The sequence below is a fragment of the Branchiostoma belcheri genome, unplaced genomic scaffold, assembly GCF_001625305.1.
Source record: "Branchiostoma belcheri isolate BF01 breed outbred unplaced genomic scaffold, Haploidv18h27 scaffold42, whole genome shotgun sequence".
Classification (NCBI taxonomy): Eukaryota; Metazoa; Chordata; class Leptocardii; order Amphioxiformes; family Branchiostomatidae; genus Branchiostoma; species Branchiostoma belcheri.
Window position 1 is genome coordinate 1328242 of NW_017804043.1, and position 19474 is coordinate 1347715.

At 38.3% G+C, this 19474-nt stretch overlaps 1 protein-coding gene across 1 annotated transcript; it reads right to left on the reverse strand.

Annotated features, from left to right (window-relative positions):
- Window positions 1–774: 774 nt before the first annotated feature.
- LOC109478038 (mitochondrial ubiquitin ligase activator of NFKB 1-like) lies at window positions 775–15970 on the reverse strand. Its single transcript, XM_019779496.1, has 3 exons — window positions 15491–15970; window positions 5056–5118; window positions 775–1288 (listed from the first exon to the last, which is right to left on the reverse strand). Exons 1-3 carry the CDS (start codon window positions 15638–15640, stop codon window positions 1109–1111), a joined length of 393 nt encoding a protein of 130 aa, XP_019635055.1. The 5' UTR covers window positions 15641–15970; the 3' UTR covers window positions 775–1108.
- Window positions 15971–19474: the final 3504 nt, after the last annotated feature.

Consider the following 19474-nt stretch of genomic DNA (forward strand, 5'->3'; position numbering starts at 1 on the left):
ATATCTGCATACAATGGTAATCGCCTTAAATGACAAATATGTATTTTGCACACAGTTCACTATGCTAATCAGTTATGCATTCTTTTTAAAATCATACTTGAAGTTTTGAGTTACTTCAACTTTACCAATTCATCATTACTGATTGCAAGTACATGTATTGCCATCTCTCAGCAGTACAATCCGAAAGCGGAAAGTAACTCCTTATAACAAAAATTTACAATAATTTACAAATTAACACATACTGTACCATAAGTATGCCCAGAAAATGCCTTATATAAATACATGTAAATATAGAGCAGTTATCTGTAATTCATTGATACAACAGCATCATTTTGTACAGTCAAATAAAATGGTACTTTAGATGGTACTTAGTGTCCTGAACTCTAACAACATAAATCAATATAATTGGAAGATGTAGGACATTGGGTCTTCTCGCTTAACCTGGAAACTTTAACCTGGAGCCTTTAGGTGATTACAAAATAAAGAGAATGTAATGGATTCCTGGAAAAGGTTGAAGCTAATTCCAGGAAGGTATTAAGATTGATGATGACTGAAACTGGGTCAAGGATAAGGCCTTGGGAAAAAAATGTTGTGTTTCCTGTTTCCCGACCGACCCTAGAAAAACCTGCCGACCCTAACCTTTTTTTTGGGTGGACCCCTGCAAGGGACATAAATTTTTAGAGCTGATCGACCTTTTCTAGCTTCATGATATGACACCTGAGTGATGTCAGATGTCAATATTTCAGGTCATTGACCTAGCTTATTTGTTTGGAGAAGAAGAAGAGAAAACAGAGCAAAAACAATATGTTTTCCTTCCGAATCGGTAAACATAAAAAAAGTTGATGATGACAACAGAAGAAGAGGGAATACTACATGATTCTACTACAGTTGATGACAGAAGAACGAGGAATTGCTACATGATTGCTACACCACAGCTACATAGAGATTGCTACATGATTCTACTACAGTTGATGACAGAAGAACAAGAAGGAATTGCTACATGATTGCTACACCACCGCTAAGGGATTGCTACATGATTCTACTACAGTTGATGACAGAAGAACAAGAGTAATTGCTACACGATTGCTACACTGTAGCTGAGGGATTGCTACATGATGGTTGACTGCTTGAGCTTGAGGATCCTGGTCCTGCAGATGACACATCTCAGCGGCAAACATCTCTGAGACACGGCCATCTGGATCGTCTTCACGAAACACTTCCTGCAGACCACCTTGTGTCCGCACGGGTAGGTCTGCATCTGGGCCTTCGCGTTGATGCAGATCACACACTGGAGGGAAAACAGCACAAAATGTGTCATACTGAGTATTTGTATACAAAAATCTTTTACATGTGGGGAAGTAGTGTAACAGGTTTGATACAGATCACACACTGGAGAAAAAAAACAGCACAAAATGTGTCATACTGAGTCCATGTAGTAAAAAAATCATACATGTACATGTGGGGGAGTAGTGTAACAGTGTTGATACAGATCACACACTGGAGGAAAAACAGTACAAAATATGTCATACTGAGTCCATGTAGAGAAAAATCATAATTAGTATACATGTGGGGGAGTAGTGCAACAGATGGACTGGGTCAGTTAGTGTTGCTTGAACCCCACTGCTACACAATGTCATGTACCCACAGGTGCTATGACTCATGATCTAACTCACCACTCACAGATATTCACAGCCACCAAATTCCACATCATACACAGAAAGTTGAAAATCGTTTCCTCTATAATGTCCTTGCTCCTTGCATAGCTGTTAAGTTTTACTCTTACCTTAGGATACTCGATCCTTATACTTAAGTGGGGTAAGGATTTTATAAGATTTCATCCAATACTACGTACAATAGGTCCCAATTATACCGTGCCCGAGAACCTAGCATGTGTAATTCGGCTGGCATTGATTTCAGGTGGGCAGTAATTTGCACCTATCCCATAGTCGATAGACTTTGCTGATGGAATAGGCCACGCAATCTCACATCTAATGGAGACGTCAAGTGATGAGAGTTTTCAACCATGTCAATACAAATCTTTACTCTCCAAGCAGAGGTTCTGGGGGAATGATCGTTAGCTTTTTATATATTGCCGTTTTTTTTGTCCTGATCCCGTTGGTGGCTGCCGACCTTCTCTGGCTAATGGATACTGCCTGGCCAATTTCATACTGTCTTTTTGCCACCGAAAGGGATCTGCTTGGAGATTAACAAATCTTATCCAGCTTGGCAGGATGTTGACTGGACATCTATACCAGAATCTGTTCTTACATCAATAACCTTCTTTTAATCTGCCAGGCTACATTATATTTGCCATAAAATTGCAACATGATGTAACCCAACACTAGTTACCATGGTGACAGACGTTCGGTTCAGGTCATTGACCTTACTTGTTTGGAGAAGAAGAACAAGAAGAAGAAACTGTAAGCATCCCTCCTGCTATAAAATTGCAACATGATGTAACCCAACACTAGTTACCATGGTGACAGACGTCTGGTTCAGGTCATTGACCTTGTTTTTCTTCTGCAAAGGTAAGATAAATAAATAGCTGGGGACAAATTGACCTAAAAAAGTAAAATACCCCACTGAGTAACAAAATCTTGATTGATTATTATATAAAAAGGCAGGGAATTTATCGGGTCAGAGTTATTGATGGACCAATAAAGTAATCATAACGTGCTAGGTCATCCAGTGTGAGACAGTCAAAAACGGTCGATGATTTGTGTGGTCACATAATCAGGAATCCGTATCCATGATGATGTTTTTAATGATTGTTCAGTTCAGAGTGATGCAGTGACCTGCATTGACCCTTTTTAGCTAAATATAGTTATAGCTAGCCTCTACCAGGCTTCGGCAGGCGACTGGAAAGAGTAGAAATTGGCCAAATTGAGAGATAACATGCCGGGGGAGTTGGTCCGCTACATGTAGAAAGTACCATTCAGGAGTGTCAAACTCACTGTATTCTCTCTAGCAGTCCCCTGGCATGTTATCTCTCTATTTGGTCAATTTCTACTCTTTCCAGCCACTTCCTGAAGCCTGGTTGAGGCTAAGTTCAAGTGAATTTTTTCACACGTGTATACATTAAGTCTTGTACATAGAACAATATACAACTTGTCTAGTACATGTAATTAAGTCTTACAGTTTACATGCAAATTGGTTCTCTAACAATTCTCACTGCTTTTGAAGTACATTTCACCATGGAGGTTATAAAACCTTATGGACTACACTGACAGTATGCAAAGAAATATTTGTAACTGAACACAACACATCCAAAAATAGTTTCATCAGGTTAGTAAAGTATAGGATACAGGAGTTTTCTTTTACACAAACAAGATAGTTTACCAGTCAGAAGCTCTGAGGAAGGTGTCTGATAGACACTGCAACGTCAGCAAGGTACATGTAAACTATCTTGGTTGTGTAAAAGAAAACTCCTGTATCCTGAATAGAACACACTGACAGTTATATACAGCTTGCCGTGCTTTGCGAGGTGGTTTACATAGATGCGATAGTGGCCAATACATCTTTCTTATCTATGCTAGACTTGTCTAATCTGACTCCTATTTCACTGCCACAATGCTGAGATCCATCCGAGAATTACCTCTTTCAATCTTCCACATTTCTGCTCGACAAGGCCTAAGAAAATAAAAGTTGTGTTTCCTGTTTCAGCCTTGAAAAAATTAGGGTCCGTAGGTAAGGATTTCTTTTTTTTTTTAATTTGGCGATCTCTTAGTGATCCAACAATACAGTTTAGCAAAGTAAAACTTACATGAATGTTCATGTCAGTGTTGGAAAACTGATTGTACAATGTTTCATCACTCAGGTGTCAGATCAAAAGTTCAATCAGTTCCAAAAATCTACGTCCCTTGCAGAGGTCCACACAAAAAAGGCTAGGGTCAGCAGTTTTTTCTAGGGTTGGTCGGGAAACAGGAAACACAACACTTTTTTCCTGGGCCTAAGGCATCAGGATGGAGTCTCTCTGCTGCCGCGATCAATAAGATTTCATTATAGATCTAACTCCAGCCTACTTCTGATTTGTTCTGCCTTAACGAGTGCAGTAAAAGGGTTTAGAGCCAATCTATCCAAGGCCTTCGTTACGGATGTTTTGCAGTTTTTTGATCCAACAGTCGAGTGCAAACTGCAGCAAATGAGTAAATGGACGTTGAAGAACAGTAGTGAACGCAGCTGTGAAGAGATCCACTTTATCCGCATTACAGCTGAGCACAGGAAAAAGGATTGTGTATTGAATTCTTTTCTCTTTGATGAAATTATCAAGCCTTTAGGTTGGTCCTATGCACGATCAGGAATCTGTGGTCGAATCTTTATCTTTACCAATCAAGATTTAATGCAATTAAGACATAAACCAACCCCAGGTAGCAATTGGCTGGTCTCTGATGAAGTTATTACTGTCCTGGGGCCTCTAATTGAAACTTTCCAGTCCTATTTCTGACTCAAATTAGTTAAAACGGTGCGTCTAGAAGCTTTTTTTTTTTACAAAATTGCACACAAAACACTAAAATCCCATTCTTTGCTACCTCGGAAAAGACACTGTTAATTTGGTTTAAGTGCAGATAGTTTGTGAAGTATAAAATTATCATACATCATGAACAGCCATAATAACATATGTCATAATGGGACTCCTACATGTAGTTACTCATTTTGAGTTTATACTATAGCTATGTTAGATACTAACTATGAAGTACCAAGAATGATTGCAGAGTATGGTAAATGGAATACTTTACGGTACACCTTTATAATACAAAAGTCTAATAGCATGGGCCCTGGTATAAAGCATTCTATGGAAAATATAAACTGCATAGCAAAGGAGAAGACTATGTGATGGAACTTAAAGTGGTATATAGAGACATTGGAGAAGAGGCTTTCATCATGAATGATATGTTTCTTCTGCTCTTCTATTGCTTTCTGCTTTTACACATCCTACAAATAAATAACTAAGTCTTGAATTGTAGGTACATATACTAGCTCCTTGAAATAGTAATAACTTCTGACAGCTACATGTACCTACAATTGTTTTTTTTAGATTACTGCTTTAAAAGGTACCTCTTCATCTTTACTCCCAGCTAAGTCAGGCTCATGCTCTTCCAACTTCTGTAGTAACTTGTCCTGGAACACAAAAAACAACAAGATTTAACTACAGCAAAAACAGATTTAAGGCACATGTCTGTTTTCTATGAAGCATGTCTTTCAAACACAAATATTCTACTTTATCACAGTTCATACATAACTTTGTGACAAGGATAGACACAACTTTGACACAACTTGAAAAAAAAGATATGACATTTAAACAGATATGCTAATAAATGATTATCATGAAAGATCATCTGTGTTAGTAGTAATCATAGTAAAATGTTGAACTTTATTCCAACAGTGCAGTGCATATAATTTATCAAGTTGCTTAGAGCCACCGGGACCTAATCTAAAACGCATCAGCTATCTGTACATCTGTGAGTTGCTCCCCTATCGCTGCTCAGCTGAAGATAGCAGTGGAGAAACAGCCTACTCATTAAGCCTATGAAAAAAATGTGTTTCCTGTTTCCCGACTGACCCTAGAAAAAACTGCCGACCCTAGCCTTTTTTGTGTGGACCCCTGCAAGAGACATAAATGTTCATTAGCTGATGGACCTTTCTTAGCTCCATGATCTGACACCTGAGTAATGAAACGTTATACAATCGGTTTTCCAACATTGACATTGAAAATGAAAGTGTCGTCAAGCAAGTTTTACTTTGTTAAGCTGTATTGTACAAGTTGGATCACTAGAGATTGCCAAAGTCCAATAAAAAAAAGGAAGAAAGAAAAGAAAAAGACAATCCCTACCTACCAACCCTAATTTTTTCAGGACTGTAACAGGAAACACAACAATTTTTTTCCTAGCCCTGAGTGGCTCCCTTACCACTGCTCAGCTGAAGATAGCAGTGGAAAAACAGCCTACTCATTAGTCAATAACGGTCAGGGGAAACTTTGGTAATGACCTCGGAGAGTTTGCGGTTATCTCTAGTCACGGTTATCTTAGCTTGGAGATTACCTGTCAAAAACATAAAGCTCAGTTCCAGATTTCCATTGATAATGTCCTAGGCTCTTGCCAATGTTAACAGAGACGTATGTAGGACTTCCATACAATAATATGCTTCTGTTGTGCCAGTGTTATCCCATAGTAAAAGTGCTTTTAAGTGTTGTCCTATAGTAAATGTGCATACAAGTGTTGTTCCACAGTAAATGGCCATATTTTATCATAATTTCTCTCATACTTGTGCCACATTGTACATATACAATGTTGTGTCTGTCCCTGGTACTGAAACAGTCACATAGACACTGTTGTGTCTGTCCCTGGTACTGAAAACATTCACATACTATAGTACACTGTTGTGTCTGTCCTTGGTACTGAAACATTTACATAGACACTGCTGTGTCTGTCCCTGGTACTGAAAACAGTCACATAGACACTGTTGTGTCTGTTCCTGGTACTGAGACATTCACATAGACACTTGTGTCTGTTCCTGGTACTGAAAACAGTCACATAGACACTGTTGTGTCTGTCCCTGGTACTGAAACATACTATAGTACGCTGTTTTGTCTGTCCCTGGTACTGAAACAGTCACAGAGACACTGTTGTGTCTGTCCCTAGCACTGAAAACAGTCACATAGCACTGCTGTGTCTGTCCCTGGTACTGAAAACAGTCACATACACTGTTGTGTCTTTCCCTGGTACTGAAACAGTCACATAGAAACTGTTGTGTCTGCCCTTGGTACTGAAATAGTCACATAGACATTGTTGTGTCTCTCCCTGGTACTGAAATAGTCACATAGACACTGTTGTGTCTGTCTCTGGTACTGAAAACAGTCACAGAGACACTGTTGTATCTGTTCCTGGTACTGGAACACTCCTAAATACTCCGTGAATAGTTTCATCAGGTTGGTAAGTCACTGAGTAATGAAGCTCTTTTTTATATACAACCACTTGTTTTATTCACAGCCAATGTTTCGGTGACCATCTGTCACCTTCCTCATTCCTTTATGTTTGGGAATGCATACATAACAGTGACACCTGTGCTGCAGTGAACCAGTCAGAATTGCCCTGAGGAAGGTGACAGACGGTCACCAAAACGTCGGCTGTGAATAAAACACTTGGTTATTTAAAAAAAGAGCTTCTTTACTCACTCACAAATACTGTTGTGTCTGTTCCTGGTACTAAAACAGTCACAAACCTGTTATCCTGGTAGTGGTACCCTTTATAGTTTAGCCCCAAGTCATTTATTTCCATCTACCATATGTACATACCCTGCCCAGCTGCAGTAACCCAGAACATATTGCTTCTTATGAGAAATGCATGGTCTTTTCATTACTCAAATCCATGGGTGCAAGCTCATAGGTACAGGGCCATACCAATTTGATTTGTTGGTTCTCGGATTTCTTCAGAAAAAATATGAAGCAACAGGGCAAAAAAACAACAAATAAAACAGGCCAAGGCATCCTATGATAGCCCTAAAATGCTATGATACATTTTTGTAGGAGAGATGAAGTCAACATACCAGGCTGGTTTGTAATTCAACAATGAATTTCAAACTCTTATTCAAACGATTGCAATGATACATGGAAAAACTGTAAGAACTCTGAAGAGAAGGGACTTCCTTCAACAGTTGGGTACAAAATACGAGCATTTTAGACTTGATTCAGAGCCTGAAATGTTTTTTTTCTTTGTGAATCAGAAAAAAAATGACCAACAAATTAAATTGATGGGGCCCAACTGCCTCATAACAGCTTCACAAAATTGATCTCTGTTGTAAAATTGATGCATATATTGGGCACCCCCACCCTGCAATCTGACTTTCCCAAGGTCCAATGCAATTGTCGATCTATTTATTATAAAAATGTCTTGGTCCCTCCTAAGGGGACTGTTATATTACTTTTCTCTCCTCAAATAGGGACTTCTTGTCATAAATCTTGATATAAAAGCTATCTAGGTGTGAAAGCCTGAATGACTAGTATATATTACCTGATTTCCTATGGCCAAATGTCCCCCCTTTATATGGTGTAACATTATATGATGTTATATATTAAGAGGAGTGAGAGGTGTGAATAAAAGACAAGGCCATGAAAGCCACTTACTGACATGCATATTATATGATGTGGTATCCAAGATGACCTGCAAAAGGCATTATTTTTTATATGTTATGGACTCTTTAAATTCATGGAGCTAGAAAAACTTCATCAGCTTGAAAAATTATGTCCCTTGCAGGCGTCCACCCACCAAAAAAAGTCTAGGGTCGGCAGGTTTTTCTAGCTATAGGGTTAGTCGGGAAACAGGAAACACAACATTTTTTCTTCCTAGGCCTAATGTCAATTAGAAAGAAGGACATCTTTGTGAAGGCTACATTTTAAAACACTATATATTATATACATTATATAAAACATACAAAAGTACCCTTTCATGTGCAAGAGATAAACATTGATATAGCTGTTCCCTTGTGTCATACATGTACATAACTATGTAGTGGATAACTTTGACTATCATTTTGGGATGTGCAAGTCAGTAAATTTTCAATGACCAACAACAATATTGATGCTATGTTGTTTCCTTTTTATTTTTGTCCAAAGGAAATAGATACAATTCAAAAGGCAGTTTTAATAATCAAGAATAAACCGTCTTTTATATTGCTTGAAAATTCTTATGAGGAAAACGTCTTAATGAGAAGAATTGAATCTTCAGCAAAAACCAGGCAGTTACATGTACGTCGCATGACCTATTTTGACTCTAAATCTATTTCCCTGTTACGGTACATGACGTATTTGGGCCTTTATGCCTCCTGTCCTATTGAATTAGATTCACCATGCTGATGCTATGCTGCCTTAGTGTAAATTCTGCTTCTTTAGAATTTTTACTTTCCCTTAGGATTGAAGTTGACAATTCCGATTGATAGTGCAGCTCGGAACTTGCGAAAAGCCGTCCGCACTTCTGTGACAAACTGGCGGACTTCCAGCTCAATTTTCTCGCTCGAAATGGCCCCGTTGAATCATCCCCTTTCCTGTCATTTCTAATATCTGAATCCTCACGCGAGAAGTGGCAAACAGACATAAAGTCACGGCAAGTAATTTCAATGGATGACATCAGCGCGCGCATTAATTTTCGCCTGATTTTGGAAAAAAAAAAGAAATTTTGATGCTCTCTGAGAGTGGTCAACATGCCGAAAATCGGCAAAGATGTCTGTTGCCGGAACATGGATGTCAGATAACTATGAAGGGAGCTTGAGATGACAACAATAGGCTCTGATTTAATGTTTTGTTTCTTACTTTGATGCAGTGATATGTGATGCTGGGTATGTACATATGATGTTCCCACTGAATCAAAACCATTTGTACAATGATTGAGTCAAAACTTTAAAATGTAGGAACCTTGTTTTTTCGGCCTGCCTTGTTTTTTTTAGCCCGCTCGCATTAGATTTGGAGTCTGCGGAGGATGTCATCCATAAAATTTACTTGCTGTGGCCTAACCACAAATCTGCAGGACACCATCAATTCCCATGCAAGCTCCAGGGCACGTTGACTTTCAGTGGTTGAGGAAAGGTCTCAAATGAACCAGTCTAAAGTTTACATGATTCATGGGTATTTTTGTTACTTTTTAACAAATTTATGTCATCTGGGAATATAGATGGTTGAAACATTGTCTGTGGATATGTCACATGCATGTCAGCCAAAGAAGTGCATTCTGGACTCATGTTTTGATTCTTTTTCTTTCAAATCTCTTGAATAGAAGAAAACCAGGCAGGTAACTTTCATTTAATGGTTATCAAAATTGGAATCATTTAAATTTATTACTTAATATTTCATGTAAGTAGGTAAAAGAAGTATATTCTGGAGTCATGTTTCAATTCTTTTTCTTTCAAATCTCAGAGCTAACTTCTGTTCAATGGTTATCAAAATTGGAATCATTTAAATTTATTGCTTAATATTTCATGTAAGTGGGCAGGAGACTAAGTCAGGGTCGGGTCTAATCTACCTGGAAAAATATCAGTCAGCATCACTCTTCCCTTGACCTCCCCCGTGCCTCTTTCGCGAGACCTCGCTCAGAAAACGGCACAGCTCGCCGATTCTGCCATTACGGTGGCGTGATAAACCACCATATTGATTTTTCTCCATATGGAGCAGACCTTAATGTTTCACACGTGCAACAGAGGACATTTGTCACGCAGCAGAAGTTAGGGACTGCCAGATTTAAAATTCCTACGCCGATTTCATGTACATCACAATGAACATGTTGATGAAATGTTTTATTATGAGAAACTTAAAACTATTATCCAACACTCTGCAAACTGTTGTCAGACTATTGCAATGTACGAAATGTATCAGTGATACTTGTCCCATATGTTCATAGTTGTTATTTCTTTTCAGAAATTATGATTGCTGTATATATATATATATGTATGTATGTATGTGTGTGTGTGTGTGTGTGTGTGCGCGCGCGTGCGCGTGTGTGTGTGTGTATGTATGTATGTATGTATGTAATAACTATGTATATGCATATGTATATATGTGTATATATATGTACTTTTGATATACATATAACTCTTATGAGTCAGGAAGAAGAACCGGTAGCAAACCCATATGGAAATTGAAATTATTAGCTACACAAACAGCTAAGTTGTAAGAGTAAAACAAATTCCTTCTTTGTTTCCAACTTTTATGAACTATTGGTTACTCCCACAATCATGAGGATTGATAAATGCCACAAATAGAAATACTCAGTCTATGCAACAGTAAGCTAAAATGTACATTCTAGCTACCTTTGCTTTGTGATTCCATGTAATTGAACAGTTCCATGAATTCACCAAGTAATAAGTGGTGAATGTTATTTCCAAGTTTCTGTGGCAGGAAGAAAAGCGGAACTTACAAAGTCAGTCATCCAAAATCAATGACCTGCCATGGGATTATGCCAGTTTCCCTGTTGCTTTGTAATGGAAATCAATATACTTAAAATGGAAATGCATTCAATGATACCTCACCTTTACAAACAACTGCTGCAGCTGCAGGAAAGTTTTATTCATGCTCTTAAAAAAGTTTGAAAGAAATACAAAGAAAAGAGACATTCTGGAATTACTTATTCTGCACTTAAGGTATGTTGTAGTTCAGTACCAAGGACAGATACAACCATGTCTATGTAGATGTAAAAAGTACCAAGGACAGACACAACACTGGCTATGTGACTCTTTCAGTACCAGGGGGAGACACAACATTTTCTATGTGACTGTTTCAGTTTATTGTATCTGTTGTGTTACAATTATAGTGTATAGTACATGTGTAGTACTAAAGGCAGGCATGATAGTTTATCAAATACCAGAAACAGGGACTGCAAAAGGACCATCAGTGTTAAATATGTGGATGTCGTTCAGCACCAAGGACAGGCTAATCTTTTAGTGCCAACTCACATGAAAGGCAAAGCTGTGGGAACTGTAAGTGATCTGTAGGAGTAAGGAAGAAGCTTTCAGTGTTTTCAGTGACCATCAGTGTTAACTATGTGGATGTCGTTCAGCACCAAGGACAGGCTAATCTTTTAGAGCCAACTCACATGAAAGGCAAAGCTGTGGGAACTGTAAGTGATCTGTAGGAGTAAGGAAGAAGCTTTCAGTGTTTTCAGTGACCATCAGTGTTAAATATGTGAATGTCATTCAGCACCAAGGACAGGGTAATCTGTTAGAGCCAACACACATGAAAGGCAAAGCTGTGGGAACTGTAAGTGATCTGTAGTGGTCAGGAAGAAGCTTTCAGTGAATGACCCATTTAGGATAACCACTAACTACCTCACCAGACCGTTTGTCCACAACAGGCCATTAACAACATCCCTTTAGCCCCCAAAGGTGCTTTTATCAAGAGACAGCACAGCCGAGACAAGAATCTGAGTCTTTTTATAGACGATGGGGTTCCATTTAACTCAAAACTCCATGGCAAAAGGCTTAGGTTAATACTGTGGTTCACATGGTAATGTTAGCTATTGCATACTATGTCTTTACAGAAATACACTGATTCAGTTTATATTAACTGCAGTAAATAATGTCTTCAGTCCAGAATATCACATATCGCAAAATATACTTCACATTTGTCAGCTTAAGTCAGAACCCTCTCGTAAACACTGACTAAGTACGATCAGATCTGATGGATCTGTGTTCAGTATGCTGTTCATTAAAGGCTTCGGCTACATTAGCCATTATCTGTGTCTCATGGGGACCAGATTACATCTTAGCTATGCAAGGCTTCTCCGGGTCACCTTGAGTCTGTAACCCTGTTTACATCTACATAGACATGGTTGTATCTGTCCTTGGTACTGAACCGTAACATACCTTCAGTGCAGAATAATTAATGCTAAAATGTCTCTTTGAATTTTTTCCTTCGCTAAGAAGGTTGATGTTTTCAGTAGCATTTGTCTGTTTGTGAACAGCATAACTCAAGAAGCTTTATATGCATTGTCATGAAACCTGGTAGGTGGGTACAATGTACAGGGGTCACGGAGCTAGAAAAGGTCAATCAGGTTTATGTCCCTTGCAGAGGTCTCCACACACAAAAAGGCTAGGGTCAGCAGTTTTTTCTAGGGTCGGTCAGAAAACAGGAAACACAACATTTTTTTCCTAGGCCTAAGGCAGCATAGCATCAGCATGGTGAACCTAATTCAGTAGGACAGGAGGCATGAAGGCCCAAATGCATCATGTACCATAACAGGGAAATAGATTTAGAGTCAAAATAGGTCATGAGGTAAGTTCCTGGATTTTGCATTTTGCTGAAGATTCAATTTTTTCTCATAGTCACACTTTGGCAGAATGTTTCATATAAGGTCGTATTTGTGCATATCAGGTTAACATTTCACCTGCTAAGTTTCCGAATGTTGTGTTGGAAAAGATGTCGTCTGCAACAGGCAAAATTCTGATGCAACGTTGACCAAAAATTCAACTAAAACCGTGAAAAACCGCGCAGTACATTCTGCTGATGACTGTTAACGGGGCCAGCGTTGTGCAATTACTACGTTGACTTCCCAGCCTTCAGTCACACTTCACTAGAATGTTTCATATAAGGTCATATTCGCGTATATAACGTTAACATCCCGTCTGTAGTTTCCAAATGTTATTTCGAAAAAGATATCTTCTGCAGCAAGCAAAATTCTGATGCAACGTTGACCAAAAATCTAACAAAAACCGTGAAAAATCAGGGTTTTGTGTAGGCGCAGTACGTTCTACCGACATGCTTTTCTGGGATATGATAACAGGGCCAGCGCTGTGCGATTACTACGTTCCCAGCGCTCGCACGCCACCACACTGCACTGATGAGGACAGCTCGCTGTCACCTTGGGGCGAGCTTTGAAGGTCATGAACGCAATAAAACTTCTACTTCTAATAAATCCCAATCTGTACAGCCTAATCATCCCGTGGCCCTACAAGGGCAGTCAAATATATCTAATATCTAAAATCAAACTCAAATGGGACAGGGGGGCAAAATAAAATCTTATGTTGTTTCTGGACTTATTTGATAAAACTTCTACTTTAATAAATCGAAATCTATACAGCATCATCCTATGGCACTGCAAGGACAGTCAAATATATCTAATATCTTAACTCAATCTCAAATAGGGAGTGTGGGACTGGGGGCAAAAGAAAATTTTTGTTGCTTCTGGACATTTTAAATAAAACTTTTTTTCTACTTCTAATAAATCTCAATCTGTAGAGCCTTAGATCATCTTATGGCCTTGCAAGGGCAGTCAAATATATCGAATATCTAAACTCAAACTCAAATAGGGAGTGTGGGACACTGCCTGGGGACAAAAGAAAACCTTATGTCGTTTCTGGACTTTTTTTTAAGAAGAAAAGAAGTACTGTATAGTTATATATGGCCTGGGGCATTAGTTAGTAATAACATAAGTTGTGAATAATAACTTTTTATCAATATAATTATATTACTATTAAAGGTATCCAGCCATGCATGTTTAGCTTTTATTCCAGCTTGTATTTCAGTTTCTAACCATGGAATTTAGGAAACAGATGTAAACTGAAAATGGTTGGACCCATCTCAAATCACCTGCTCTTTAATTTGGATGTTCAGTTCAGCGTCATATATTTCTATCATATTTGAAACATTATAGTGTAAAAATTGCAACAGCTGTTAGATCTATAGGCCATTAAAAATGTATATCAGACTGCAATAAGTCATTTCTATTCAGTTTCATCATCATTTAGTAAATCCTGTAAAAAAGTTGAGAGTTTATTACAATAGAGTTGTCAAAAGTTTGAAAGTAAATACATTAACTGAAGGATTGTGTGGAATAAGCAATTTCTCCTACACGTCAAGTGCCTTGGTGCCGAATAAAAATGTCACACAGGTATGTATGCTTTGGGTGGTAAAAGTTGCTTGAGGCTATGATGATATTGGAAAACTGTCAACAGAAGTCTATAAGTGTTTACCGTGGAGTGAATTTATCGACTTTTGACCATGCACTGGGGAAAGGGTGGGAACATACGTAGCAAGCTGTCACTCACTGAGTCCATCTGAGGGCATTTTGATACGCTATCAGTAAGACATGTACATTTCTTGGAAAGAAGTTTGAATTCAAATAATAGTAACATTCCTTCTATAGTCCATTTCTAAGAATTGAGCATTTTTGTAGTACAGAGATGCAAAGCTGAGCTCAAATAAATTGTCAAAACATAATATTTTGAAATACTTTACTTACAGAAGTACTTACAGAAGCTATATACATATCATTCAACCATTGTATGGATTCTTTTTCTAGTGAAATTGTTTTGGAACCTAAGGGTTGCCAGTTTAACAAATATGAGAGAAAATAAAATAAATTCTTTGAAACCATGTTAAGGTTTGCAGATGATATGTATGTAAAAAAAACACATATTCATGTATGCATGTTTGTACAGGTGTATACTATCATTATAAATGCTGTCTATTCCTTTGTCTGCCAGGCCCTAATCACTGCCCCCAGGGAACATACAGTATAATTTATGGCATCGGTGCTAAAGCTATGAAAACAAAGAACATTTTGACAAAGGGTGTTTCACTACATAGAAAATGCAAAAAGTGAGACATTATCGTATCACAAAAATGAGATAATATTATTTTCATCTAAATATCAATGAAGTGTGATTGCTAGAAAGTAGCACTAAGCAACATAAATTTTACTACAGTGGAATGGGAATATGGGAATAAGACTTCAACACAGCATTTATCAAATATGATCACACAATATATGATACATGTACTGACAACGTATGTAACAAGAATACTATCATATCCTTAAGACTAAATATAACATCAAAAGAACAATTTTAAATGTTACCATGGTAATAAAATGATATTACGTCAATGGAGAATATTACCTTAATAACAGCAATAAGAAAATAATTGTTTTTTCCTCTATTTTTTCTCTATTTATAGTAAGATATGTTTTGCTGAAATTGTTATTTTCTAACCGTGAAATTTCTGAAGACTTACGATTTTCTGGTTGAGCGCTAACAGCTCCTTTTCGGTCACCTTTCTCCGCTGCCTCTCTTGTTGTTGTCGGCGATACTGGTTGTATTTGTAGAACAGATACAAACCCGGGACCGCTAGTACCACCAGCGGCTTCATAAACGACGAATTCATCCTTTTCTGTACGCCTAGGACTCCGTTGGGCGAGTTCTGTAGCTCCGTAACGCTGTGGTATCGAAGCGAATCGGTGTTGTACCTGGTCGACTAGCCGAAGTCCCGCTAGAAACCGTACCGCTATCGCGTTGGGCGGCCAAAACCTGAAAATTTCGCTGGAAAACCGAACGAATTCATTCAAGGCAAGCTCAAGAGACGACAGAAGCGTCTCCGAAAAAATACGACTCTCTGTTTAAGTCAAAAGGGAGAAAAAAACTGAGGAAAACGCCGAGGAACGATCGCCGAGGCCCGTCAACAAGACACAAATATTGTGAAATGTGATGGAGTGACCCAGAGTGACCCCTAGTACTACGTCATGCGATGTAAAAGGTCAGAGGTCAGGTATCAATGACCACAATATTGTCGAAAGATGCGATTGTAAAATTTTAAAACGAGATTTTATGAAAATCAATGTTTTTCAGAATCGTTAGCAATGATATTATCGTTCTCATCTTTTAAGTTTCCATCATACTTTGAGTTTAAATAATTAAAGGCTCTTGTTATATAAATTACATTATAAATTATAAGACACATGATTATACCAAAGAATTAGTTGAATCTATATTAAATAGTAATTCTAGCAATCTTAGAATTATGTACACAACATACAAAAAGAAACACAAAATTACCAAGACATTATCTAAGCTATTTCAATTCATATCTTCAAGACCGCATTGACGTACGGATGGCTGAATAGTTACGCTTGAAGGATCCTTCAAGTTCACGTTATAAATAATTCATCCCAAAGTTTTGGCCACAGCAAGTAATTTTTATGGATGACATTAGCGCGCGCATTAAATTTCGCCTGATTTTGAAAAAAAAAAATTTGTGATGTCAAAATTTTAAAATGTAGGAATCTTATTTTTTTGCCCGCTTTATTTTTTTTTGCCCTATCGGCATGAGATTTGGAGTCTGCGGAAGATGCCATCCATACAATTACATGCTGTGGCCTAATGAACACTTTCATAGCCAGTTTGGCGTCGTGATGCGACGCAATGGAGGGGTGCAAATGAGTCCAAAACGAAGACAGACTGTTATATTTTCACGTAATCAATGGGGAGGCTCAATGTCTTCCTACTCTCTAAGCAGAGGTTTGGGTTTTGGGGTTATTTGGGCGTGTTTTAGGCTTTTTTATGGGGGTTTCTTTTTTGCACTGGGATTTTTGGGTTGGGTGAAAAGTGCAAAAAAAGGAAACCCCGATAAAAAAGCCCCAAAACACGCCCAAAATAACCCCAAACCCAAACCTCTGCATGGAGAGTAATGCCTTCCAACGGATGTGCGCAGATCTATGTGTAAAGGATCAGTGGTCATCAGAGGTTCTCAACAACAAGGCTATCGATCTTGACGAAAAGTTCTGTCGTCTGCGAGACAAGTCCATTAATCATGGATGTGCCTTTGGGAGAAAAATCTGTCTTAGTCACGAAAGGGAGGAATCTTCCGCTATGAGCGGGGAAGAAGCTTACAGGAAGTCCTCTTCAAAGATCAAACTAGAAAAGAAATTCCTAAGAGTTGAAAGAATGACTGATCCTATGGCCAATTTTCAAATATGTTTCGGGTATTCTTAAAGTTTGTTGTCGTGTTTTTGTATGGGGGAGGGCAACTTGTAAAGGTGTGTATGCACCTGTTTTGCTTTCCCTTTCACTTCACATATCAATATTATGCAAAGAAAGAGACCGATTCGAAGATATATTTCAATCATTGATGGTCTATCCCTCTGGATATTCAAAATCCGGGCAACTTATCGGGTAAGCTTTCAATCTAAACGAATCATAGAGGACAGGGCATATGTCCCAATGCTACACCTAAAAGGAAGTCTTTGTCGAGTTTTAAACTAGGGAAATAAAGACTGATCCCATGAATTTTTCCAAATGTCATTATCATGCAAAGAAAGTGATTTTTCAGGATTTGTGACTTGCTATCAATTCTTATTTGTAATCTGTAATGCTTAAGTCCTGACTATATGAGAAGGACGTATTTGTGTACAGAAACCACAATTCAGCACTGGTGCTGCAACTTTTTTATATTGAATAAACCTTTCTCTCTCTGTGTCTCTTTCACTCGCTCTGTCTCTCTCTGTCTCTCTCTCTCTCCCTCTGTCTCTCTGTCTGTCTGTCTCTGTCTGTCTCTCTGTCTCTCTGTCTGTCTCTCTCTCTCTCTCCAAAGAGACCGATTTATTTGTGGTCTATCCCTCTCGATATTTATAATCCTGGCAATAAATCTATTATCATTATATAGTAAGCTTTCGACCTCAAAGATCCATAGACGAGGGACATATGTCCCAACGCGACGCCGGTAATGTTTGAAGGCATATTTCAAACACTGATGGTCTATCCCTCAGGATATTCAAAATCCGGGCAACAAATCTAAAGCTTTCAACCTAAACGAACCATACAGGACATACGTACAGGGCATATGTCCCAGTGCAACGCATAAAAATTGAAGGAAAGGCTGATATCCAATGCCATATTTTTTTCAAATATCAATATAATGCAAAGAAAGAAACCGATTTGAAGACATATTTCAAACATTGATGGTCTATCCCTTAGGATACACAAAATCCTGGCAACAAATCTAAAGCTTTCAACCTAAACGAACCATAGAGGACATATGTACAGGGCATATGTCCCATCGTGACGCCCGTAAATTGGTCCTTTCACAAAGCCCCATTATCCTTTCTGTGTCCTTGAATAGGACTGATTGCACTTTATTGATCTTTCTCCGTTTGATTTCCCGGTAATCTCGCTTGTTCAACAGGAGTAAAGTCTGATTGTTAGGCTCCAATTTTGATCGGGGATTTCCTGTAACTGGTGACTGGTGAATCTGTAATAATTTTGAACTTTCTAGAAAAGGTCGATTATTATTTGGCGCTCATCATGATGATTGGATTGCAAACTTTATGATGGAGTTTCTTTTCAGAAAGATTTTTATGGGACAATACCATTGGTATCAGTATGCTGTATGAGTATGTTGACTTCCTGAACTAAAGTCTAGCATGTGAGATACAGTATATTTCAATGGTGTGCGTTGGTGTCTCCGTGGCCTTAGCCAACCTCGAGCTCCAATATCTGCTTTAAATTAATTAATAGATGTTTTCTACGTAATGCCAAGGCTTAACCTTAACTTAATCTTATACTGTTCACTAAAACGGTTTACACTTGACTAAATGTGTTCAAATGCCTACGGAAAACCATTCTTTTTCAAAACATTATGATCCTTTTTTTACACGTTTTCGTTGATATTGCCCGGTCATTTGATGATTTGTTACTTGCTGTTTTGTTACTTGTTGTTGTTTTCTTATTATTATTTACCATTGCATGTACCTTTCTTTGTCAGTGGTGGGGCTAAGATTAGCAACCTGCTAGAGTTGCCCACCACTCTGTCCAGTAAGTTTCTATGTTGCTCAACAACAAAAAAAAACCCAAGGCTGCCCTGTCTCCGTCGTCACAAAGTCTCCTCCTCATCCATGACTGCCACGTCAGATTGTCCTCCATGTCCAAACAGGCTCTGAAACACTACATCACTGACAAGCAGAGCGTCTTAAAAGCCTTATCTCCAAGAAAAGGGTGGACAATACATCACTGTACGAAGACGTGACGATGATCTTTTAAGATCCGAGCAAGGATATGTGGTTGAGTTGGTGCGCTTGTGATGAATGTGTCGTTTTCTGCTCAACATTTTTCAAGATATAGAAGGATTACCTCCACCGTTGTATGTGACTGCAATGGATAGAGAACATCTGTTAGAAAGCAATAACGAATGATTAGTCATAGGAAAACTGATATTCCCTTTTTATTC

Excerpts from the sequence above, each read along its gene's own strand:
- LOC109478038 (XM_019779496.1), bottom strand. The coding sequence starts at position 15,640 with ATGAATTCGTCGTTTATGAAGCCGCTGGTGGTACTAGCGGTCCCGGGT. Across the intron at positions 5,119-15,490 it reads TAGCGCTCAACCAGAAAATC|GACAAGTTACTACAGAAGTT; the intron begins GTAAGTCTTCAG and ends TTTGTGTTCCAG. Across the intron at positions 1,289-5,055 it reads CTGGGAGTAAAGATGAAGAG|TGTGTGATCTGCATCAACGC; the intron begins GTACCTTTTAAA and ends TTTTCCCTCCAG.